Source organism: Arvicanthis niloticus, chromosome 8, assembly GCF_011762505.2.
Source record: "Arvicanthis niloticus isolate mArvNil1 chromosome 8, mArvNil1.pat.X, whole genome shotgun sequence".
Lineage (NCBI taxonomy): Eukaryota > Metazoa > Chordata > Mammalia > Rodentia > Muridae > Arvicanthis > Arvicanthis niloticus.
Window position 1 is genome coordinate 57236451 of NC_047665.1, and position 25512 is coordinate 57261962.

General features: G+C 42.3%; 1 protein-coding gene and 1 non-coding gene across 5 annotated transcripts; both read left to right on the plus strand.

The window, feature by feature from the left end:
- The first annotated feature begins 23 nt into the window (after positions 1-23).
- LOC117713682 (ATP synthase F(1) complex subunit gamma, mitochondrial) lies at positions 24-24711 on the plus strand. Of its 4 annotated transcripts, none has more exons than XM_034510091.2 (10): positions 24-161; positions 10408-10442; positions 11198-11329; positions 15978-16182; positions 16733-16876; positions 16969-17033; positions 20920-21075; positions 21484-21580; positions 23960-23996; positions 24581-24711. In XM_034510091.2, exons 1-9 carry the CDS (start codon positions 106-108, stop codon positions 23964-23966), a joined length of 897 nt encoding a protein of 298 aa, XP_034365982.1. In that variant the 5' UTR covers positions 24-105; the 3' UTR covers positions 23967-23996; positions 24581-24711. The 4 variants fall into 4 exon arrangements, with proteins under 4 accessions (XP_034365982.1, XP_034365983.1, XP_076795546.1 ...); XM_076939432.1 differs by having other exon boundaries at positions 73-924; XM_034510092.2 differs by lacking the exon at positions 23960-23996.
- LOC117714436 (small nucleolar RNA SNORA17) lies at positions 4824-4955 on the plus strand. The gene has a single exon (XR_004607521.1). It is a non-coding gene; the product is annotated as a small nucleolar RNA SNORA17 (small nucleolar RNA).
- Positions 24712-25512: the final 801 nt, after the last annotated feature.

A 25512-nucleotide genomic window follows, 5' to 3' on the forward strand; every position in this document is an offset into this window, starting at 1 on the left:
CACGAGATTTAGCGAGACTGAGGACGCCAGCGGAGCGGGCCGGTGTGCCCTGAGCTCCCGCGCACGCGCAGTGAGCGCCGTCTGCCCGACCTTCAAGGTTCCACCATGTTCTCGCGGGCGAGTATTGTCGGGCTGTCGGCCTGCGCCGTGCAGCCGCAATGGTAGGACTACATCGGGAGGGGTGCGGGAGCTTGGGCTTGCTGCAAGGCAGGAGGGATGGGGCTGCAGGCTCACCCCTGGCGGAGGAAGGCCCCAGCTCTTGCAGGTCCCGGTCGCTCTGGCCGCGGGAATGTCTGCAGAGCTGGAAGGTCGCGTGCCAGCCCCCGGGCTGGGGTCAAAGGGAACAAGGTCACGGCCTGATCCCCTGAGACTTGGAACGGCCATCCGGGACCTCAGGATCCGGACGGGAGTCGGATTGAGCGTTGGAGCCATCTGGGTTTCTATCGACTCCGTACTTCCGCTCCGTACCCGGGAGCACAGCCTGCAAAGTCTTTAGAAAGGCCCTGAAGGTGAAGGGGAGACCCGACCGAAAGCCTAGGGAACGTTAAGTTGTAACTTTTGTCTTTGACGGCCTGTGAAACACTACACTGGGCAGCGGCGTTGACCCTTTGAGGTGTGATCGCTCGCTTGAACACTTGGGTCAGGCACTCCCTGTGTATCCACCCGGCTCTTTGCTGGGTACTGGAGAAACGAAGGAACTCAAAATCGGCCCCCTCCTGAACTTGCTGGTCGCCTTGGTGCTGAAGGGGCTTAAAAGAATCTGCCGATGAGGAAGAGAAAGACATTGCCATTGTCATCACGCCCTCATGTTGAAGTAAAATCCCTGCAAGGTCATAAAACTGTCCCAAGGTCCCTGGGTAGGAGAAGGAGGCCTGAATAAAAGTTACATTTGTTTACTGCCACGTGATAAAGGGATACCATAAGGTTTGACGACTTTAAATACTAATTCTCTGTGCAAAATAAAATAAAATTGTGTATTAGAAAGCCTAGGGGTGGACAGGTAAAATGTGGCTTGTGGGTGACATTGTATAATGACATGAACTACTTTGAAGCTAAGACGGCTAGAAGCACTGGAACTAAGGAGATTATTAACTGGACAGTGTTGAGCGGTTCCTTGGTTTTCTGGTATGGAGGATTGGTAGGAGCTCCAGCACCAAAATAGGATTTTGTAACCTAGTTTAGGGAACTGCCAAGAATTAGTTGAAATAGTTCTTTCATTAAGCAAAGAATTTATAGCCATATGCTAAGACTCCAAAATAGTGAGGAAATTAAATACTGAATATGATATAACTATGTATATGTACACGAAGAATGTTGGCCGGATGGTGGTGGTGGTGCACACCTTTGATCTCAGCCCTCGGGAGGCAGGGGCAGGTGGATCTCTTGAGTTCTAGGACAGGCCGGTCTACAAAGGGAGTTCTAGAGAAGCTGTGTGTGTGTTGGTGTGTGTTGGTGTGTTGGCCTGTTGTTAGATTGACCTTGGAAGTCAGGCTGAGTTACTCATATGGAAGTCAATAGCAGTTGAATTCTCGGTTGTGTCTCAGTTGTTGGCATCCAGTGGTGCTCAGCAAACATCGTCTTTCCAGTGTTTGTATATACAATGTGTTAAAAGACTATTTTCTTGTCAGGTGTTGTGAGGCCATTGTCAGAATTTGTTAAACCAGACGTTTTCTTAAGAGTTAGCTAATGCTAGGTGTTTTCTACTATGCAGCGACAACCACTCCCAGCATTCCTTCCAGACTGCTAATTTGTTCAAAGGCATTGACCCCAGCTCCTTCCTATACGACTTGAAGTCTTCAACTAACACTGTACTGAAACTTACCTACCATCCAATTCTCCATCAACATGTTTGGTGTTGCCAGGTTTCTGTGCTAGCGTCCAGAGGACATGATGCAGTAGCTGACCCTTTATCTTCTCAGTGCAGACTCTTCTCAGTGTGAAATTCATTAGAGTAAATATCCCTAAAGGCTCAAAAGGTGGTCTGAGAGGTACACGCTTGACATCCTGAATCTGGCTCCCCAGCTCCCTAGATGCCAACTCCCAAAAGTTGTCCTTTGACCTCTACCCTTGAGACTCAATATGCCATTTACCCCCCCCACACACACACACACATAATATTTTTAAGCAGTCAGGTACCTCATGGCCATTAACTGAATTGTTCTTTAAAGTTGTGGTATAGGCAGATAGGCAGTTGTCTTGAGCTAATGGAAAGAGAACCATAAAGCACTTGAAAGCTTATGAAAAGGTCATATGTACAGAGAGTTAGAGGACACTTCCTTACCATACCACAAATCTGGAATGTAAAGACAAAAGCATTGTATCCGCTCAGATACGGTGTGCGATTCAGACTCATCCACACAGTAGTCCATTGTGAGGAGCTTCTGTAAGTTCAGGTGAAGCATGTGCCTAAAACCAGACTTTCTAACTACATTTGTAGCATTGGGATAGGATCATTGAGGAAAGAAACAAACAAACAAAAAAAGCTCAAATTGGTGTTACTTTTGTTGTGCATGCTGAAATAGTTTGTCATATATTCCAACTTTGATCTTTTCAATATTTTTACAACCATACCTAGTATTTTCTATATAGTCTATTTCTTATTTAATTTTCTTTCTCTGTTTTCTGGCTATGTAGTACCCATATCAAACTATGTAAGTCAGAAGGTTCTTTTTGTTTGTTCGTCTATTTTGTGGTTTGCCTTTTAATCTTTTCTAGTGCTGGAGACTCACCCAGGGCCTTGAACATGATGTGCAAATACTGTACCACAGGGTTGCATATCCCAATTTATAATCCGAGAGATTGACTCTTTAACTGTTTTCGTTATAACCTGTATTATTCTTAAAATTAGAAAGGCCCAGCAGCAATACTGAGACACAAAGCATACATCATTCTTTAATCTGGATTTGAAAATTATAATTAAGAGACAAATACATTTTCCAATGTAGTTTTAGATTTTTATGATGTTGAACATAAAGTATGGAGAGTTTATATTCCTGACCACCACTCAGAGCCATTTCCCCATGTGCTTCATATCATATGTTATAGTGATATGATATAGTTTGTTAAGGTTCACTTGTTTTGTGAGTTTTATGTGCTTTTATGTATTTTAGAGCCATCATGATGGCTCCGAGGGTAAAGGCACTGGCTACCAAGTCTGACCTGAGCTTGATCCCCAGAACTCTGATGGTAGGTAGGATGGAGAGTTCCAGCTCTTCATGAGTTGTCCTCTTGACATTGACATGTGCCTTGTCATCTCACATGGCTTATATACAAGAATGTTTCTGGTTTTGTTTTTAAAGAGGTTTAGAAGCTGGAGAGACGGCGTTGGGACTAAGAGAACTACCTGCTCTTCCCAAGGACCTGGGTTCAATTTCCCGATAACATGATGTCTCGCAGCCATGTGTAACTGCAGTCCCAGAGGCTCTGATGTCCTCTGTTAACCTCTGCAAGGGCTGCACAGACAGGATACACAGACAACTTACAGTCGTCCAGCTAAACATGAATTTTAAAAAAAATTTGAAGAGTTTTATATATTTTATGTATAAGTCTATTATCAAGAGCTACGTTTTGCAAAGTTTTTAATTTTATAAAATCCAGCTTAATTTTTTTTCTACTATGGTTTTTGTCTTCCAGTTTTAGGTCTGTGATCACTTGGTTATAGAAGTAGGATCATTGTTTAGATGAATATTTTTGTGTGTGGCAATCTGAATACCCAGGCTCCTTGTCCACTAAACCAGTCTTAACTACCTTAGCTTTCTAAAAGGCTGAAGTCAGAGCTTCAGCTCTTTTCTTCTTCATAATTATTGATGACTGTAGATCATTTGCATTCCCATGTAAACTTTAAGATAGTTTATTCATGGCCACAGTAGCTTGTGGTTGGGATTGTGTTGAATGATATATCAAGTTGAAGAGAATTGGGCTTTGGCATGCTGTTTTTGTAGCCATGGGTTTTCATTTAGCCGTGAAGTCTTTATTCGTGAAATCTTCATTTGTTTAAAAATTTAATTTCATTCCTCGGTATTTTGGCTTCCTTTGTGCAGGCCTTATATGCATACCTACTTCCATTTTGGGTGCCTTTTTATTGGAAAATATACATAAAATTTATTTCTTAGCTTCTTAATTGTCTTCTTAACTTCATACTGGAGCTGTCTGTACTGGTCTGATTCCCATCCTCGTTTGTGACTTTACATCTGAAGATTGAGTACATTATTGCACTTCATGTGTGGGACTTGAACTCCAAGGAAGGGTTTCGTATCTAAAAAGGGGCTTGAAACTAAACCCTGTGGCTGCTGAGGGTATTTATAAAAGCAGTTAGCTTTTACATACACTAATGTCCTATCCTGCAGCCTCGCTAAAATTACTTATTATTTCTAGGTGTGTGTATGGTGTGTACTAACTCTATGTTAGGGCCGACTCTAGAGGAGGACAGCAGGCATCCTGATTGCCTTAAAACAGGTTCTTTCACTGAACCTGGAGCTGGCTGGTGGCCTGCAAGCCCTAGTGATCCTCCTGTACCACTCCGCCCACCTGGTCTGTTATGTAGATACTAGGGATTCGAACTCAGGTCCTCACTCTTGTTGTTACTGCATGCCTATATATGTATTTGTATATGTAAGTGTTGAAGGTCTAAAGAGAAAGGCTTCCCCTACAGAAGTGTTACACACACACACACACACACACACTGCTGCTGGGGAAAGTTTTTCCAATACAAGTGTTACAGTTTGACTCCTGCAGAAGAAGGTTTCCCAGTGAAATTGCTACATCATTGCTCCAAGAGGCATCCTGGCAGTCAAAAAGCCAAGGAATACACAAAAGCTACACTGCCTGCCCCTAGAGGCGTTGCAGGTGTGGCTGCTGTGTCACATGTGCGTCAGTAGGTGGCTGAGAAGAGAGAGGCCGTGTCTCCGCTCAGTGTTCTGACCTATGGATGTCTGGATGATTCGTAGCCTGTCATTCCTTGAAAAAGGCAAGCTGAGCCTACCCCTAGTCTGGCACCAGAGGGCCTGGACTTGGAACCAGCCTGAGACAGTGATCACTCGAGTGCCAGGGGAACCTGGACAGGCTCTGAGGATGGAAAGCAAGCTGGAGACTAGAAGGGCCCCTAGACAGATGGACACTTGGGTGGACCAGTAGAGAAGTGAGCCTGAAAGGACCACCAGACAAGGGCCATGGGGCCTGGAAAGGGAGCTAGCCTGAGATGAACACCAGTTTGGCATCCCCCAGCCTGGTGGGGGGAGGGGCATATCATGCTTGAGATGACTCCTGTCTGGTGCCATAATGCACAAACACAGCAGAGAACTCTAGAGATCACTCCTGTAAAGACCCTAGACACTCAAGAGACCCAGGGAGGCACTAAGAGGAGCACGTAAGTGGTGGAGAAATGGAAGAGAAAGAGAAACAGAAGGATACAGACACAATGCAGAGAGGCAGAGTTAGAGACTTGAAGGTCGTTAGGAAGAGCCTGATGGGAGTAGCTGGTGGTGCCACCTGGGACATGTTAATGTCTGAGGGCTGTACAGAACTGACCCCGTCCCTCACCTGGGCATGGGGGGAGAGTGGGCCCTAGAGGCAAGAGAGCAGGAGAGCTGACACTGCCCTTAGCCAGCTGAAATCCTGAGAGTTTCTGGTTGGCCTTGGCCACCTGAGGATGAGAACATGAGCGAGTGGCTCTACCACTCAACTTCCTGTAGTGGCGTGGATGAATGATACTCTCCTTGCTCCTCACCACTCACCACCTGCTATAGGCAGGAGGCCTGGCCTGGGCAGAGTAGCAGAGCTGGCCCTGCCTCTTGTCTACCATGTGCTAGTGTTCCCTACCCTCGCCCCTTGCCACCTATGGTAGAAGAGCTGGCCCTGGGGTCATGAAAGCAGGAGAGCTATTTCTGCCATCCACCTGCTACAGCACAGGATAGCAGGCCCTGTACCTTGCCTAGGTTGAATAGTGGCACAGATGGGGGAGAGGCACCCTATGATCCCTCACCATCTATGGCAGATGGGAAAGCTGGCCCCAGGATTATGAGAGTGGGAGAGCTGGCCCTGGTTGCAGTGGTGGTGATGAGGCAGCATCAAGGGCATGAGCATGATGGGCTGGCTCTCTGATACCTCTCAGGCCCACATGTATGGCTTTCAGTTGGTCTGCCCCAACATAGCCCATCAATGAACTTGCTGGAGTGCATGAAGGGCTGGTCGATCCTCCAGATTCAAAACTACAGGATCTCTATGGCACAGGACAACAACTGGAAATCCAAGAGGAGTCCAGTGAGGTTCTAGTATTGATAGAGTAGCAGAAACCAGGGGCCTCATTATACCATGAGTCATTGCAATGAACATTTGCAAGCAAAGAAGTATAGACAAAAGGGTTTACAGTAATGTATCACACACTGTGGTACATTACAGCTTCTATGAGATTTTTTTTCCTGGTTGGGGCGGGTTGCAGGGGTGGAGGGTAGGTAAAGGGGGAGGGGGAAATGAGTGGGATTGGGTTATCCGATGTGACGTTCACAAAGAACTAATACAAAGTTTAAAAAATCTTTTTAAAAAAGTCACACCACACAACAAACCTCACACAAGAGATTTGCTGGAAGGGAAAAGCCCAGGAGAGTGGCTGCCCCTGCTTGGGTAAGGAGCAACAACTGAACACAAGGCAGACTGATAGGGTTTCTTGGGGGTGGGGGGATGGTTGGAACTTTTCAGGGTGAGGATTGGTGGGATTCTGTTTCTTGGCCCTGGTCTTGGGCTTGGAGTCAAGCTCAGGGTGTTCTTTCCCTGGCCCTTTTACCCTACAGTATATACAGACATATTCCTAAATATAACTTGACTTTATATATTGTTTGTATGTATATTTTCAGGGGTGACCATTTGGCACTGGGTAACCAATTGATGTGTTCTTCCCTGGGGCTTCCTCTCGTTCTCCCAGCTCCACTCAGTCACCTCTAGTTCTTTGTGTAGGGTTGAAGTTTTGTGGGTCAGGTCCTTATTCTTACATAGCAATTTCTCTTACCCACTGAGCCATCTCTCTGGCCACAAAGGCTTTTTTTTTTCCCACTCCAGATTCTTTGGGAATTTCTAAACATAGACAGTTGTGCCGTCTATGGAGACGGGTTTTGTTTTCGGTTCTTTTCTTAACTTGCTGCCTTAGCAGTGACGTAGGCTTAGAGGTACTTGTTAGGTTGTTTCCAGATTTGGGGGGAAAGCTTCTAGTTCCTCACCATAAAGCATAGGTGTTACTTAAAGAAGTTTTCTGCCCTGGCTTTCGGAGGCTTTGTTGTGAATTGGTGTTAGACTCTGTTTGATGATTCTACGTCTGATGGCGTTTTCTCTTTGGCTTGTTAGTATGATGGGCCTATATTATGTTTAAATAGTAAACAAGCATCATGTAGCTGAAATATGCCCTACCTGGTCATGGGGTAGAGTTCTTTAAAAATATTTTTGCGCCTGAGTTCATGAGCGGTGTATTTGTGCATTTATGCAGTTCCATTGTTAATGCTTGCTTTGTAAAATTGGGACGCTTTCCTCTTTTACCTGCCCTTCTTGCATGTGCTTTGCTTTAGTTGGTTTTAGTTTTTCCAATTAACTACTGATCTCTTCTGGTTTTCTGATTTGTGCCTAAACCCTCAGAACTGCTCTTGTTTACACTAGACATTTCCAGTTAGCCCCCCTAGTCTTTATAACCATGTCTTGCTCAAAAATCAGCTCTTCCAGAGAGCTTACCTTTTCTTCCAATCCACTGAAATCCTTACATAGAGCCCCTAGGGTCACCTTCCTGCTTCTCCTTCCTCTGAGAATATGTTCATGTGTAGTCTCCTATTTGCTTTGCCTACACCACATGCCAAGGTCCATCCCATCCTCATTTCCTGCTGGGGACTGCCATCTGAAATCTAATTTGTGGGCTTATAAACATCTTTTCCTTAACCATCTCCTTTCTGATTGTTTCTGATTCTTATTGTATGATAGGGGTTTCACCTCTGGTACTGTAAACCTAGGAATAAGCTTTAGCAGGAAAGCTGCTACTACTGTCTTGCCAAATGGGTGTGGTGTGCCTACCAAACTGCCTCCTAAATACTTACGTTTATGCCTACGGATGAGTGCCACTGTCAGCTATGGTCAGAGCTAGCTGCAGAGAGAAGACATGACTGTAAGATGCTCAGCTCTAAACGGGATGTCTGTATCACTCCCTCCAAAGCTCAGGGGTCATCTCCAAAGGATAGAAAACTGGTAAGAGCCATCAGGTGGAGTGGAGTATTGTAGAACTCGGTTTTCTGGCGTTGCACTGTAGTGGCACTCTTTTGTGCACAGTTGTGATGACCTGCCCGAGATCCATGGAGGAGAGAGGAGCTCCTCCCTCCGTGGGTGAGACTTTATTGGCAGTTAACTGTTGTCGGGTGGGAGGAGCTCACAGGCTCCGCCCCTTCTTGAGGATCTTTAGGGAGTTAAGGGTTGCTGAGGGAGGAAGAGACATTTTTTTCAGTGGCTCTGGTAAGTTGCTCTTGCTCCTATAAATAGCCTCTTATTCCTACTCCAGTAAGGAACCCTAATTAAAGTCATTGGTTCACCAGAAAAGGGGGCGGGAGGTGTAGGAAAAAAAATACATGGAGTAGAAGGACGATAGATTGGGAACAGGAAGTGGGAGAGAAGAACGAGAGGATGATGGGACGTAACAGTGATAAAAATACATACTTGTATGTAAATGTCATAATGAAACCTGTTACTGTCTATAATTAATATATGCTAATAAAAGCGCCAAAAAGTCATGTTTGGAAAAATTCTATCAGACGTGTAGGTTATGGTGGAGTTCATATAGTGTATAGCTTTGCATTGTGGTTCTCTCCACTCATAACGGTATAAGCTGTCATATTTTCCTAATACCTAATTTAAAAGAAAGAAAATTCTTTAATGGAAACAGGAAGGCTTTATTGAGAATGGTCTAAATGGTCGGTGTGGACAGACACCGGTGTGACAGGAGCACCTCAAGCTGCAGCTGTTGGAGCGCTCATGGCCTCTAGCCCACTCTTTACACTTGTTATTGGGGGGTTAGAAATGGTTTTAGATAGTGTACTAGACCCATTTTGATGCGTCTTTGTCATCCTTATTCACTGCTCATCATCTCTCTTGCTCCAAGTAACCACCATCGTTTTCATGGTGTGTGTGTGTGTGTGTGTGTGTGTGTGTGTGTGTGTGTGTGTGTAAAAGTCCTAGGCCATCTATAAGAAAAGCATTAAAGATATTAAACATTTAATATTCCAACTCACTGTCCCATGATTTTATTTTACTGCTCCCAAATAAAACTTTGTCCTTCAGAAGTGTATTCTGAAGGTGGCTTTTGGGTCCTCTCCGTAAAAACTAGCAGATTGGTTACTTTTTAGCATAGCTTTGACTCCCAATATTAGTAGCATATATTAATCCAAAGATTGAAAAAAAAATTTTTCCCCTTTTGGTTTTTCAAGACAGTGTTTCTCTGTGTAGCCCTAACTGTCCTGGAACTTGCTTTATAGACCAGGCTGGTTCCCAACTCAGGTAGATCTACCTGCCTCTTGCCTCCTGAGTGCTAGGATTAAAAGCATGCGCTACCATGCCGAGTTAGAAGTAATGTTTAATAACATGCTATCTTTCCTCCTAGGATTGAGATCTCAATTTATGGAACACCTCTTAAGTCCAATCATTCTTACTTTTCTGTATTAGCACTGTAATTTTAAAGAAGACAAATATTTGATTACATTTTCTGTAAATTAGGTTTTTGTGAATCTTGTCTGAAATAATGTTTGGAGGACATGATTTGTTCACTAGCTCCAAATGTAAAAACTTTAGGAAATATTTATTGAAATGAAAAAATGTCCTCTGATCTCCAAATTAAAATAAATACTTGAGGTCATGCCAGTGTGTGATAGGCTTGAGTATAATTTTTGTTGTTGTTGTTTTGTCCTATTTTGTTTTGTTTTTAAGACAGGGTCTCACTATATAGCTCTGGCTGTCCTGGAACTCACTCTGTAGACTAGGCTGACCTCGAACTCACAGAGATCCACCTGTGTCTGCCTCTCAGTGCTGGGATTAAAAGGCATGGGTCACTGTGCCTGGCTTGGCTTGAGTATTCTTTTTAATTGCATCATAGGAGTGGGGTTGCATATCAGAAGTGTCATTAGACAGCCTAATAATGGGAAAGACTTCACTGCCTTGGAAGCAGAGTAAGCAGAGGTGTGGATGTAGACATCCAGTGTTGGGGAAAGCTTTCTTGGGGGTCAGTGCTTTAGGGCTTGCTGTTCGTAAATGTGCAAACATTTCTACTCAGTCAGTCAGTCCTGTATCTGATAGTCTGCCTATATAGTGTATTAAAGTAAGCCTTAACTGATGACTCGTGTAGCAAAGCTAGTGTGTAGAACAAAACTCAAGTATTTTTTAATTCTTTATCCTCAGGATCCAAGTTCGAAACATGGCAACTCTGAAAGATAGTAAGTATGTTGTCTCTCTCAATATGCAAATTAAGACAAACTAAAGTTTGACAAATGGAAATAATTTTTAAAACCTGCTAGTTGGGCAGGCAGCATAGCGTAGCAAATAAAGGTTCTAGCCACAAAGCTTAAGGAAGGACTTCAGTGGAAAGAGCCAGCTCCTGCAAGTTGTCCCCTGATCTCCATGTGCACACTGTGGTACTCACCCACATGTGCACTCGTGCAAAATAACAGTGTGTATATAATATGTGTGTATACATACATACATACATACATACATACATACATATATGCTTATCTAATACACATATGTATATGTGCCACGTTAGTGTCTTTTTAAGAGTTGACAAATTAGTTTACATTGTGTATATTGAATTTTTGTTTTGAAAGATCATATGAGGTGACACAGAAGAATGTTGGTCTTTATTGTCTGCAGAATAATGTAACTGGTAAATCTATACTATTTCAGTGTGTTTATATTAAAACAACTAAAAATAGTGTTATGAAGTAAGTAAGGCCATTGTCCAATTTAATATCATATGTGTATGTAATGTTCATTCCATGTCCTAAGTAGCCAGTCTTGCTCCTTGATGGCTACTGACTAGTTTATGCACTTAGATTAGATAAGAGCCAGCTGATTGCCAATGAAGGCTAAGTGCTAATTATTGTGCTTGCCACTTTAGTAGGACCTCTGAATTCACAGATGACGATATACTGGTGCCTCCTCTGTCTAACCTGATTCTTCGATATTTTAGTTACCAGGAGACTGAAGTCCATCAAAAACATCCAGAAAATTACCAAGTCTATGAAGATGGTGGCAGCTGCGAAGTACGCCCGGGCTGAGCGGGAGCTGAAGCCAGCTCGAGTCTATGGGATAGGCTCCTTGGGTGAGTTGGGAAGAGCTCACCTGCCAGGCAGAGATGATGTGCTCACAGTCATCTGTGCTGGGTAGTTTGTCTCCTTTCAAAGATACACTTAGGGAGAAGGAATCCCAACTGAGGGATTGCCCCCTTAAGGTTGACCTATGGGCATGTGTGTGAGAACTTCTTGACTACTAAGTAGGCTGGGCCATTCCTGTGCAGACAGACCTGAGCTGTGTATAAAGTGAGCAGAGCAAGCCACTAAGCAATGATCTTCCATGGCTTCTGTTTTAGCTCTTGCCTCCAGGTCCCTGCCATGGCTCCCTGTGTTGTGTTTTATAAAACCACGTCAGTGTTGGTGTGGTGGAAGAGAGTGCCTGGGCAGGCCCATGCAGAAGCATACCTCTGAGGAATCAAGCCATGAGACAAACATAAAATTTATTGGGGGGTTGGGAGGGATAATCGAATAGAATAGAACAGAATAATGAGAGAGAGCAAGTTCTTAGAAGTTACATGGCTGTTGCTAGATAACTTGGGCAGAGGCTGGAGGAAATGCCAACACACACACACATATACACAAACACACAAACACAAACAAATTGGTGATGAACTGTTGCCTGGAAGTGTAAAGTAAAATAAAACCTTTCTTCCTCAAGTTAGTTAGTTCCTTTTGTATCAACAGGGAGCAAAGTAGGATTCTCGGCCCAGCCTGTCCTGTACACTCTACATGTATTCATGCTTTCATGTATGTGAATTTATATGCACATGTCATTTCTGCACACTAGAGTCTGGGGACATGTTCACAGGAGTGAACAGGAGCCCTCTGTGTTATGCCACAATGCCTGTGTATTAATACTGTTTATGACTGTTAACTTTAAATAACCTAAAACCTTTCCTGTGTTATTACACTGACAGACTGGGAAATGGTTTTCATCCTGCTCATAACTGTGGGTGCTGTATTAGGATAGCAGGGTGCTCACTTTTTTTTTTTTTCCCCACAATGAGTGGGAAAGCCCGCTGGTCAAGGACTCAATTGTTACTCTATGCAATCTGTTCTTGATTGCTTTTCCTGCAGAGAAAAATGGTAAGAACATAGATTTTGTGTTTAGATGGTTTTGTAATGATTTGTCTCAGAGATGAACAAAATTAAAGTGGTAGGAAATTTCCCATCTTAACTGTAATTACATTATCCAAATTCTTGCAGTATCATGCTGTCTTACACTAGATTAAGATGTGTCCCCTGACCCCCTCAAAGAATCTTTAACTTGCAGATTTGAACGGGAAGAAGATCATAGCAGGTTAAGATTGGTGCCCATTGCTCAGTCCTTCACAGCCTTCTCACCCCAGGCTGCAGTGATTACCTGTGGACACCTTCATTGTGTCCCTCCTGCAAATCTCTTTACAATTAGAATGCAGTAGTCAGTGGTCCTCAAGCCTCTCTGCAGTTCTACTCCTGCTTTACCTCCCTGCCTGCACTGCTACTGTCCTTTGATATCTGCAGTTTCCAGTCACCTGCTCTGCAGGCCTCCCAAACCATCTTGCACTCCAAACCCTGTTATCTTTCCATATCACTTTCTATACTTTCTTTATTCCTCACACCATTATGATAGGGTTCTAAGTGTTTTCATCTTGAAGGAAAGAATTGAATGAAGAGACAAAATATAGACAACAGTTTATTTAGCACAGCATATTGTCCCGAGACTGGAGTGGGTTGCCCGTGAGGGCAGTAGAACAGTGGCTTTTCCATTGTGGACTTTGAAGAAAAGTTTTTGAGGTAGGCAGCATATTTCATAGGTAAGAGCCAAGATGGAGTTATTAAAGGAAATTGAAGAAATCTCTGAAAGGAGGTGGGGGGCTTGCAAGACTGAAATATCCTTTCAGGTATTCTCATAATCATCTACAACAGTCCACACTGTAAGCAACACTGCTGTGTGGCCACGGGCTCTTGAAGATGCACCTTTTTATTAATGCATCTGTGGAGGGAATGCTCTGCTTTCAGTTACGTGTCTGTAAATGGGCCCACAGGGGCCAGAAGGGGTCTCAAATCCCCTAGAACTGGAGTCAGATAGTTGTGAGCTGCCTGATGCCATGGGGTCTAGGAACCAAACTCAGGTCCTATGCAAAAGCAGTGGGAGCTCTTTACTATTGAGCCATCTTTCCAGCCTGGGCCTTTGTTTTTGATGTGGCAAGAACATTCTTTCTCCAATCTCAACATCATTTAAGTATAAAGGGCATTCTGACAGTCACAAGACAGACCCAAGAAGATCCAGTTACAGGCTGTTTGATGACCTTGTATCTAACTCCTATGAGATTGCTCTGGGTCCATGTGTTTTTTTTTTTTTTTTTTTTTAGGATTGGCTGTTGATTTATGAACTGAGGCATTGTCACAGATGCTGGGCCAAGATTTGACAGTAGTATTTTAGACTGTACAAACAGGGCTTGTGCTGTCTTCAGTCCTGCCTCCTCACTACTCCACCATTCAGTCTGTGATGTGGATAAGTGTATGGATACTTTGTATGTGTAGAAGCCAGAGGAGGACAGCAGGTGTCTTCCTCAGCCACATGTCTACCTTGTTTCTTGAGAAAGGCTCTTTCACTGAAGCTGGAACTCACAGTTTTGGCTAGTCTGGCTGGCCAGTGAGCTCGGGGTTGGGTAGCGGGATGGATCCATCCATTTGTCTGCATCCCAGCACTGGAGTACAGATGTGCACTAACATTTCTGGTGTTTTCATGGATGCAGTCCTTAAGCTTAAGTCCTCATGGCTGTGGAGCAACCACTTGCCAACTGGGCCATCTCCTCCCCATCCCGTGGGGGCTCGGGGGAGAGGGTTTTTAACCTAACAGTCATAACATGACCCATTATGTGTCCTTGTTTGTTTTATTATTTGAATGACTGCTAGAATAGAAACATCTTTCCCGCAGGCCCAACACCTAGGACAATAAACACTTGCTAAACATAGCAGGGAATGAGAGTTTAAAAAAAAAAATGGAGACAGAACTCTTGCTCTTCCAGAAGACCCTCTGATTTCTGAGGCCACCCTCACACTTATGCATGTACATAGACACAGAAACATACATGCACATAAATACCAAAAAAAAAAAAAAAAAAAAAAAAAAACCCACGAGGATTACCAACAGATTCAGAAGCATTAACTTCAACCGAAATTTTGCTTGTTTCCAAATTGAAGATACCATGATCTGTGTATGTAGAAGCATGTGTATGCATTAGATGAGGGTTGCCTTTTGTGATAAGTATAAGTTCTCTTGCATTCCTCTATATCTTTCTTAGCATACACTTAATCCTGCAAAAGGACATTTTATATGAAGAAAAAAGCAGGGCACAGACCTCAGATAAAATGGTTTCTTATTTTTAAAGTGTTTTATTTACGGCTAGTGAGCTGCCTCCCAGTGAAGGCTTGGTCACCTAACTTGCATAAAATGTGTGCCATACTGGGCACTGAATGATCTGTAGGGTGGAACCCAGGGCCTTGCACTATGTGGTGAGCATTTGAGCTACATACACCGTTGGCTCCCTACAGTTTGAACACTTCTTTCCTGGTTTGCTCAGTCAGAAACAAACTAAGTTCAGAAAGAAAATACTTCTTTTCAAATCTCTAGCTTATTTGTCTGAAAAGGGGAGTCACTTAATTGGTTACCTTTCTTACTAGTAAGGAATCCTTCCTCCATATCTCTAACGATAAAATTCTTCACTAACTGTAGGAGAAACTGTCTGAGAGAACTGATGGGTTTTGTAATGGAGCCATCAGGACAGAAGCTCCTAGCAGCTTCTGAGGTATCTGAGCTGAAGAGTGAGTCCTACTGCCAGACAGTGCCAGACAGTAAATGGACATTTATTTAAATATCTCAAAATTGGGTCAGGAGTTTATGCTGTGCAGTAATAAAATCTAAAAGAGCTGTATGTGTTCTCCACACTCCCTGGATGTTGTAGTTTCATGTTTGTGTTTCACCTTGGGGAGGGGACACTTAGGCATAAAAATATGAGATTGCTGCTCTGTAGTGAAAACAGAAATGGTTTTCTTAATGTGAGTGCATATGATGGCTGTGAAGATGTATGTGGAGTCCTGGCAGCAGACAGCTGTTGGAAGCCACCCCTGGGTCTGATGGTTCTTCAGCCCCTCAACTTCTTATTTTCTGTCATAGGTAATTCATTGTGCAAGATCCAGGTATCTTTAATCCGACTTAATTTTCCTCTTTGCCTCTATCTCTAAGAAAATCAGACCAGGAAAGTTGGTAAAGTAATGCCAAAAATAAATTCACACCCATAACTTCAGTATCAACAGTTTTTATAACACAGGAGCTCAGTGATGTGTAGGTTACATGAGTGGCTCAGCTTAGTTTTTTAGCTATGTGCTGGGAATTTACATTGTATAGAAATCTAATGTCTAGCTAAGCAGGCACTTCTGTATTCTCCTTTTGGTTGTATCTGGGTATATTTTAGCCAATATTTAAAAAACAAAACAAAAACTGGCCATCAATTGATCCTTAGGAACCTTTGTGGTAGTCTTCCTGGTTGTAATGGAATGAATACTCAAATGCCCCTGATTATACTATCAGGAGCCACCTGAGAGACATGCAAAGTGTCCCTTTGAAATTAGAAATTGTCACTACATTTACTATAAATTTTATTTCAATACTCTTCTCGTTTTGTTTTTTAGCTCTGTATGAAAAGGCTGATATTAAGGGACCTGAGGACAAGAAGAAGCACCTCATTATTGGTGTGTCCTCAGATCGAGGGCTTTGTGGTGCTATTCATTCCTCAGTGGCTAAACAGATGAAGAATGAAGTGGCTAACCTCACAGCAGCTGGGAAAGAAGTTATGATTGTTGGAGTTGGTGAAAAAATCAAGGGCATACTTTATCGGTAAATGAGACATGTTCCATGTTCAGAATAGTGGAAACATGACTGAGTGAAAGGCTCTTCAATAGAGAAAAGGTTTTCATGATGTATTGGAGTGTATATATATTCTCTGTGTTGCTTTTTACAGTGTGTGTGTGTGTGCGCGCGTGCGTGCATGTGCATACACTTCCTTGATACCAGGAGTGGAATACAATGAAGATTACCAGAGCTATTGGCTAAAAAAGAAATCCTCTGGGTTGTCACGGCCTAGAAATACCAGAAAGGAACATTATTCCATTAAGATTGAGTGGAAGGAATGTAAGATAGACAGCCTGACTTGCAGTTCTTAGATTTTTCATTAAGATTGAGTGGAAGGAATGTAAGATAGACAGCCTGACTTGCAGTTCTTAGATTTTTGCAGGTGCCCCTAAAGGAATAGTCATGATGTATGGAAAAACTTAACTCAAGGCAACTCACCATGCACATCCCTACAAAAACCTGATTTCTGATAACTTTGTTCTTTTGCTATTTTTTTACAACACAATCTCATTAACCTATTTTATGTGATCTTCAGGACTCACTCTGATCAGTTTTTGGTGTCATTCAAAGATGTGGGACGGAAGCCCCCTACTTTTGGAGATGCATCAGTCATTGCCCTTGAGTTGTTAAATTCTGGATATGAATTTGATGAAGGCTCTATCATTTTTAATCAGTTCAAGTAAGAACATTTAGAATTCTGAGCTCTTTGATGTGAATGTCTGTTTAGTTTAGAAATTACTTTGCTATTCACCAGTGCATCTGTCATTTCAGGTCTGTTATCTCCTACAAGACAGAAGAGAAGCCCATCTTCTCTCTCAATACCATTGCCAGTGCTGGTAAGCCACTTTCACACGGCAGGTGTGGTGTCAGGAAAGCCAGTGCTTATTGGGTTGCTGTGTTACTGTTAACATCCGAAGTGGAGTCACTCTGTAGCCCAGGCTGGTCTTAAATTTTCATCTTCCTACCTCAGCCTCCCAAGTAGCTAGGATTCTAAGTGTATACTACCTCCCTTGGACTGCACTGTTTTTCAGACAGGGACTGGGATGATGTCTCAGTGGTTAAGAACACCTGCTGCTCACACGTCAGCTCACAGCTGTCTTTCATTCCACTTGTAACCCGCTTCTGACTCAGTGGGCACTAGTCCCACACATAGTACACACCCATCCATATATGCATAGTACTCATAACACATAAGATAAAAATAAATCTTAAAACAAGAAAAGAGAAGTGAGGCAGCAGCACTGCTCGTGCTTTTCAGGACACCCAAATCAGGCTGTGGACAACCCAGCTCTGCTCTGTCATTTATCAAACAATGTCATTAAGCATGTTCCTGTTTTCAGTGTCTGAAAACTAAAACTTGGCTTGATGCTGTCTGCAAATAACTGCTGTGCAATCAGGTGCTGAAGAGAGAGATTTAAAATGCTCATGATAACTAATTTTTATGGCCCACTGAACTTTGTCATCTTATTATTGGACAATCATCTTTGCTCAGTAACATACCGTAGAAATATCTTTCTCATTGTACATTTCATCTGTGGAGTTTTATATTTGTTTACTTTTGGGGGTTGTGTATAATTACCACCCCACTCCAAGACATGGGTTCTTGCTTTTTAGTCCAGGCTGGTCTCCAAATGCACAGTCCTTCACCTGAAGGCTGCTAGCAGAATACTCCAGGCAGCTAGGGCTAGGGTATTAAAGCCCACACCCACAGTGACACACTTACTCCAACAAGGTGACACCTCCTAATAGTGCCACTCCCTGGACCAGGCATATACAAACCATCACATTCCACTCTCTGGCCCCCATAGGCTTGTTCAAATATATAAGTCTGTGGGGACCATACCTAAACATAGCATAATGCAAAATACATTTAGTCCAACTTCCAAAGTCCCCATAGCCAATAGCAGTCTCAACAATGTTAAAAGTCAAAAGTTCAAGGTCTCTTCTGAGATTCATCCAATCACTTAACTATTCCCCAAAGCAAGACAGGAAACCAGCTGGGCAAACTCCAAACTCTGCATCTCCATGTCTGATGTCAAAGCAGTCTTCAGATCTTCAACTCCTTTTTCATCTTTGTTGACTGCAGCAAACTTCTTCTGGGCTGGTTTCACTCCCTGTTAGCCGATTTCCTCAGCAAATAGCCTCTGGCTTTGGCATCTCAGACATCTTGGGGTCTCCAAGGCAACTTCAATGTTACAGCTTCTTACACGCCACAGTTGCTGCTGTTCTTGGTGATCATCTCATGGTATTGGCATCTCCAGTACACTGAGGTCTTGCATTGCAACTAGGCTTCACCAATAGCCTCTTATAGGCTGTCTTCATAGTGCCAAGCTTCAGATCCCTTGCATGACCCTGCAACTGAGGCTGCACCTTTACCCGTGGCTTTCCATGGCCTCTCACAGTGTCAAGCCTCAGCTGCTCTTCATGACCCCTTCATGCCTTCAAAACCAGTACCACCTGGGTGACTGCTGTATATTAAGTATAGCTGCAGGAAGAGGTACAACCTTGTCTATCTTGGGAACATAGCTTATTTGTGCTCTCAGAAAACACTTCTCAGAAGATTTCACCTCAGTGATGCTGGTCTCCTTAATCATCACTAATTTCTTAGCTCCAGCTAACCAGCATCAATTGTCCCAGTAGTCTCCTTCTCCTCTTGACTCTAAAGCCAGAGCCATATGGCCGAAGCTGCTGAGTTCTGCTGCTTGCTGGGGCTGGAACATGGTCCCCTTGTTCTATTACATTTTCACCAGCTTTCTGTTTTCCAACTCCTTCACTGCCTGTGCTTGGCTGTGATCTTGCTCTGTAGAAACTCTGAGATCTTCATGCCTGTCTCCTGGGATTAAAGGTGTGTACCACCATGCCTAGATTTAAGTTTTTCTTCACCTAGAATTTGCTGTCCCAGGCTGGCCTAGAACTCAGATCTGCTTGGCTTTGTATCCTGGGATTAAAGGTGTGTACCACCATGCCTGGATCTAAACTCAGCTAGGTGGAATATTGCCCTAAAGTCCCACTCTCTTAATTTATTATCTCCTTGAACACAGGATTCAGCTCCATTTTACTTCCTGGTGCTCCTTTAGTACTTGAACCATAGATTTTATATTTTTCCTTTCTCAGGTTGCTACACTTGTTTGAAAATGGTCTTCATGAGACTTAACCAGAGAGCAAAGTGAGGGACATTTCTGAGACTTCCTTTGTCAGTGCAATTAATCTGAGTCTCTTCACCTTAGCCTCAGGCAGACTCTTCAGACAAGGGCAAAAAGTAGCCACATTCTTCACCAAAATATCACAAAAACAATCTGTAGGCCACATATTGAAATTTTCCACTGAAACTTCTTTGGCCAGATCTGCACAGTTCAAATCACTCTCAGTAACAAAGTCTTCCATATTCCTACTAGGATAGCCCATTAAGCCCCATTTAAAGCATTCTACTGCTTTCCAAATCCAAAGTTTCAAAATCCACATTCTTCCAAACAAAAACATGATCATGCCTATCACAGCAATACCCCAGTCCCTGGCACCAACTTCTTAGTATGAGTTTTACTGCTGTGAACAGACACCAGGACCAAGACGACTCTTATAAGGACAGCATTTAAGTGGGGCTGGCTTACAGGTTCTGAGATTTAGTCCATTATCAAGGCAGAAGCATGGTAGCATCTAGGCAGGCATGGTGCAGGAGGAGCTGAGAGTTCTACATCTTCATCTGAAGGCTGCTAGTAGAATACTCACTTCCAGGCAGCTAGGACTACGCCCACAGTGCCATACCTACTCCAACAAGGCCACACCTGCTAATAGTACCACTCCCTGGGCTGTCACAGTGAGGTTTTGGGTTTAGTGTATTTTGGGGGTGTGCTTTTTTTTCAATAATACATAAAATAGGAGTTGATACCATCTGAGATTGGTGCAGCATAGTACTATTTCAGCAGTTATGAATGAATTTGAAATGTCTGGCAAGTATCTACATTGAATCTAAAACTCATGTCAGTTTCTAGCTCCTCCAGTCCTCAGGTCTGTCAAACTGGCATTCATATTTCTTTTTGTTTTGTTTTGGTTTTTTTGTTTGTTTTGTTTTGGTTTGGTTTTTCAAGACAGAGTTTCTCTGTGTAGCTCTGGCTGTCCTGGAACTCACTCTGTAGACCAGGCTAGCCTCAAACTCAGAAAGCCACCTGCCTCTGCCTCCCAAGTGCTGGGATTAAAGGCATGCGACCGCCCGGCCATATTTCTTTAATAACTAATGATTAAGGTGGATTTGCATAACACTATTAGATTCAGTCTTATTTTTTTAACTAAAAAAAAACTATTTAATGATGTATATGTGACAAATGCTTGGCTAGCTGCTGTTCAAAGGGTTTTATAACCGTGAAACCTAAGCCCCCACACCCTACCCCTATAGCTGAGGATTGAACCAAGGGCCTTGCACTTGCTAGGCAGACTCCTTATTGAGATAAATTCCCAACCCCATAACTTTGAAATTTAGTGCTTTTTTTTTTTTTTTTTTTTAAATGCCAGCTTCTTAATATTAAAGTTATCTCTGAGGTAAAAAGCTAAATACCTGTTGACATATATTTTGCTGATAATATACTATGGAAATAGAATTATTATTAGAACAGATTCATTTAACTCAAGATGATTTCTATAATTACAGAAATTCTTATTCATAAGCCATTTCTAATGAATAGGTCTTCATCTACATTCTTCAAGGAAACTCTTGGCTTGTTTTAACAGAGACCATGAGCATTTATGATGACATTGATGCTGATGTGCTGCAGAATTACCAGGAATACAATCTGGCCAACCTCATCTATTACTCGCTGAAGGAGTCCACCACCAGTGAGCAGAGTGCCAGGATGACTGCCATGGACAATGCCAGCAAGAACGCGTGTAAGTCAATGCTAGAGGACATTGCTAGCCCATACCTAGAAACAAGGGATTAGACAAAGCTCCAGGAACACTTAGAGCCTAACTGCATCTCTTCTAGAGAGAGCGAGAGGGAAAAGGAGAGTGTCTGTGTGTCTGTCTGAGCGTCACTCAGAGTATCGCCAAAAATGTTAAAAGAATATTTTGTTTTGTTGAGGTGTCCATCTTAACTTGATAGGTAGAGGATTTGTAAGCACCATGAAAGTAGCTTGTGGAAAATAACTTGATAAAATTCTTACCGACCAGAGAGGCCGTTTGGGGAATCTAAATTGCAGCAGAATTTACTTCAACTCTGAATTGTTTTAATTAAGTAGAAACTGCTCTTATCAAAACTTTATATTTTGATGTCTATCCTTTTTCTTTTGTTTGCAGCTGATATGATTGACAAATTGACGTTGACTTTCAACCGCACCCGCCAGGCTGTCATCACAAAGGAGTTGATTGAAATCATCTCTGGGGCTGCTGCTCTGTAAGTAATGTAGCTGATGCCTAAAAAAGGTTTTGTTCTCTCTGCATGTGGGTCATTGAGCCTCTGGTTGCTTCACTTTTCTGTTTTGTTACAACCTAGAAGACTTGTTGCAGCATCTTGTGTCCTTCTACCAAATCCTGATGGAAAGGGCATCCCTTTCTTATTGTTTGAGCTGAAATGTTCAAGTCTAATTTCCCATCTTGAGAGAGACCTTTGTGTGCAGTTGACTTTCCTAAAGAATTAGGAAGAAAGCTGTGAATAATTCAGAATCAATTTGGAAAGTTTGTTTTTGGAACTCAGTAGCATTTATAAGCCAAACTTTCTGAGTTACAAGACTAGTTTTAGGTTTGATTTTTTTTATTATAATTTTGTTAATTACTGAACAATGAGAATTTTAAGTTACTAAATATTCTTCATTGGTACTATAAAATAGCATACTGTTTTCTTCCAGAAATTTTCTGGATTGTTGAAGGATTAAAGTGGCCATCAACCATGTGCAGTCTACCAGGCACAAGGTTGTAATGACAGGAAAAGTGTAGTAAATGCCTTTGTCTTGTTAAGGCTTCCTTCCTCCTGACTGGTCACCAGGTTCTCTGAGTTTTACCTTCTAGATCCCCCTTTAATCTTTCCTTTTTCATTTCATTTTCTAAATGTAAAAGGGTTTGCTGGGGATGGGGGTTTGCTGTGTTGCCTGTGCTGTTCCCCAAGCTCATGTTCAAGCTTCCCTCTCTATCTCCTCAGTAGCTGGCATCAAGGCTGGCCTGACAAAAGATGTAATTTGTAGATGCCAGACCCTCAAGATGTAGTGGAGGCAGTGTTTGTTTTCAGAAAATTCACTGTCTCTGTTATGAAGAGACAAAGAAGACAACACAGAATTATGGAGATTACTGAGAAATTATGGCCTGGGGCCATGTTGAAAGGGCTATAAAAAAGATAGTCTCTAGCCCCCAAGGCCTAAAATACTTCCTTGCTGGCATTTTACAAAAGCGGCCTGTGAAAAAGTCTACTTTGTTGTATGTGATCCTGTACTTTCTGGCCATTAGCAACCTTTCTCGTATAATATTGTTCAGTTAATTGCTTGGACCTCAGCTACCTTGACCTTTCCAGGTCTTTAAACATGTCACGCTGTTTCTCATTTCTAAGAGGTGTCAGGTTTTGCCTGGGCTCCTCTGATTGCTCTGTTCATTCTTCATCTGACAATTCTTCATCTTCCTTGATTGGGCTAGAAGAATCTTCCAAAAAAATTAACGTTTTATTGTTTAAGTGAGGTATCTTTTAGCATCTGATTTCACTTTGTCTTAGCACTTATGCCATTTTATCAGGAATTGACTTTGTATTGGTCTCTGTCCTTAAGCCTTGCAGGGGGCGGAGCCTAAAACTGATTGAGTCAATAGAATATGATAAAAGTTAGAGCCTTGTTTTCCAGGGTGAGCATTCTGGTCCTAAAGTCTTGCTTTCTGAACATAGCTGTTAGGACTGCCCATCTCCCAGCCTATCCAGCACTGGCCTATTAGCACCACAGCACCGCGATGTCTGGGTTATAAACATGGTTAAGGTACTCTGTCTAGTTCCTGGGACTTTGTCTCCTATGACATGAGACTAATAATAGGATTAGGCTATTATGACTTTTTGCCAAATGCCAAGCTAGCATATCTTTGAATGTTCAGTGTGACATGGCTTGGGGTAAAGAGCTGACGTCTCAAAATCTGAGAGCAGTATGAGAACCAGTGAACACTGAGTTCTTGCTTTGCTTCTAAAATGGGAGATTCTGGGTATGAACTATGAGGATCTAAATTCTGTAGCTTAGGACTGGGCCTGTTTCTTGCTTAGGGATGCGAGAAACTTCATTTAAATTAGCAAAATTAAGAAAAATGAGAAGAGGGGGATTGAGACATTATACTGAGACTTTAGAAAAAGTAATCTTCCTAGAAACATATTTTTACTTTCTAGATAATGTAAGTCCTTATTTTAAAAGTTACTTGTGCAGTCTCAACAGTGGTTCACTTTTATTAATGGGTTTGCATGCTCTGTAACCTACCAGGGGTTGTTGTTCAGATTTTAATACAAACACTGGCTTTTAGTATTAAAAATAAAAGAATGAATAAATCATATTTATATTGTTAGCTTCATCTTTTCAATTGTATGCTATTTTTAAAGATAAAAATTATTGCATGTCTTGCCTATTTGTATGAACATTTTTTTAATTGCCTCTAACTACATTGCAGTCTACAGCATTTTATATTGAGTGGTTGTTAACGATTGGAACTATTTGCATTGTATGCTCAGGGTAATGCACAGACTTGGCCTGTAGTGAACTAGCGTGGATTGCTTTCTAACCTGCTTGTTTTGTGCTTTTGTTTTTCCTAATATAATAACCAGGGATTAATGAAAATCAAGTTGCATCCTCAGACAAGAGGTAAAGTTCACACACTCTTCCCCTAAGCCTTCAACAAAGAAACTTAGCTAGGTATACTAGTTTGCAGTAATGAAATTGCTTCCCTTAAGACAGGCTAATTGGGCAGGCTGATTTATAGTGCAGCCAACTTGTGGGTGTGTTTAGGCAGTACCTGGTATAGGCAGAGAGCTAAATGTGGGTGTTACTGGTGAGCCTTTGTGTTCTAGAGGGTGTAGAAGAAAATAAATTTAGGCATAGAGACCTTGAATCATTGTAGAGTATTCAGTATGGGTTAGTGAGTACAGTAGTTTTCAAGCCTATGGTCCTGACTCCTGATATCTGGCTCACAGGAAAGTCCTCTCTTCACTCCGCTGTATTTCCTCTAGCTGTTAGAGAAACAGTCATTTCCTTGTGAGTAGGAATGAGGAGGGACAGTATTATTATGAAACCAGGTTGCCCTCACAAATCCCAGAGAGTCCAGACCAGAGTTGGAGAACCACCTGCAGCTTCTGTGTAACTGCAGTTCTCTGTGCCTCACTTAAGAATGTGTTACTATTTTCCATAAGACATCTGTTTGACTCCCGTTCTTCTATACTGTTTTTCAGGTAAAGAAGAAAAACACAGCAAGCTGATTTTAACTGATTGCTGTCTTTGTCGGAAGAAACTTGGTCCACTGAGTTACACAGACAGCAGGATGTTTGTAAATTATCTTACAATAAATAACACGAGAAAATCAGTCTTATTATTAATAATTATAGTTTTCAGAAGGAGATAATATAAAGCTGTTGAAAATAGTAACATTATACTGTTAGAGCTCCTCAGCAGAAGGTCATTTCAGGTCTGATTTACAGTTTTCTGCCAGCCTTCAATGGTCTGGAGCTCTGGGTCCACGGGAGGAATGGCTGCAGGCCAACTTCCCATCAGTCTTAAAGACCTGCTAGGAAAATGCCATTCAAATAACCTGGGTCAACTTACTGTTCCTCAGAAATGCTGCAGAACTTCAGGCACATAGATAGTTTCAGGGATTTTTTTTTTAAATAATATTTTGCATGCATTGAGAAGGCATGTTTCACATAGGTGGCCATTAAGATTTGAAGGAATGGGGAGATAGCTTAGTAGTTCAGAACACTTTTCTGCTCTTCCAAGGAACCCAAGTTTAGTTCCCAGTGACTCCATCTCCATGGATCTGAACTGTATCCTGGCATCCTAGAGAATCAGTGTACTTGTCTCATAAAATTTGAATGTATAAAGTGATTCCATGTACTATGTTAGCCATACCAACAGGAGTGGATGGGCAGGGATTTTTTTATTTGTTTAAAATACAACATTTAAGGTCACTTTGAAAATCAGTATAAAGGTTCCTCAAAACAAAAACTACCACATAACCCAGCTATCAGCATACCTTAAGGATATTTGCATGCCTGTAGTTGTTTAGGCTTGTTATTTTATGAGTACACTGTCTCTTCAGACACACCAGAAGAGAGCATCGGATCCCATTACAGTTGGTTATGAGCCACCACGTGGTTGCTGGGAATTG

What these genes read in the sequence shown, in the direction of transcription:
- LOC117713682 (XM_034510091.2), top strand. Translation starts at nt 106, where the DNA reads ATGTTCTCGCGGGCGAGTATTGTCGGGCTGTCGGCCTGCGCCGTGCAG. An exon ending in TGCGCCGTGCAGCCGCAATG is followed by an intron (nt 162 to 10,407) that starts GTAGGACTACAT and finishes CTTTATCCTCAG; the next exon opens with GATCCAAGTTCGAAACATGG. An exon ending in CATGGCAACTCTGAAAGATA is followed by an intron (nt 10,443 to 11,197) that starts GTAAGTATGTTG and finishes TCGATATTTTAG; the next exon opens with TTACCAGGAGACTGAAGTCC.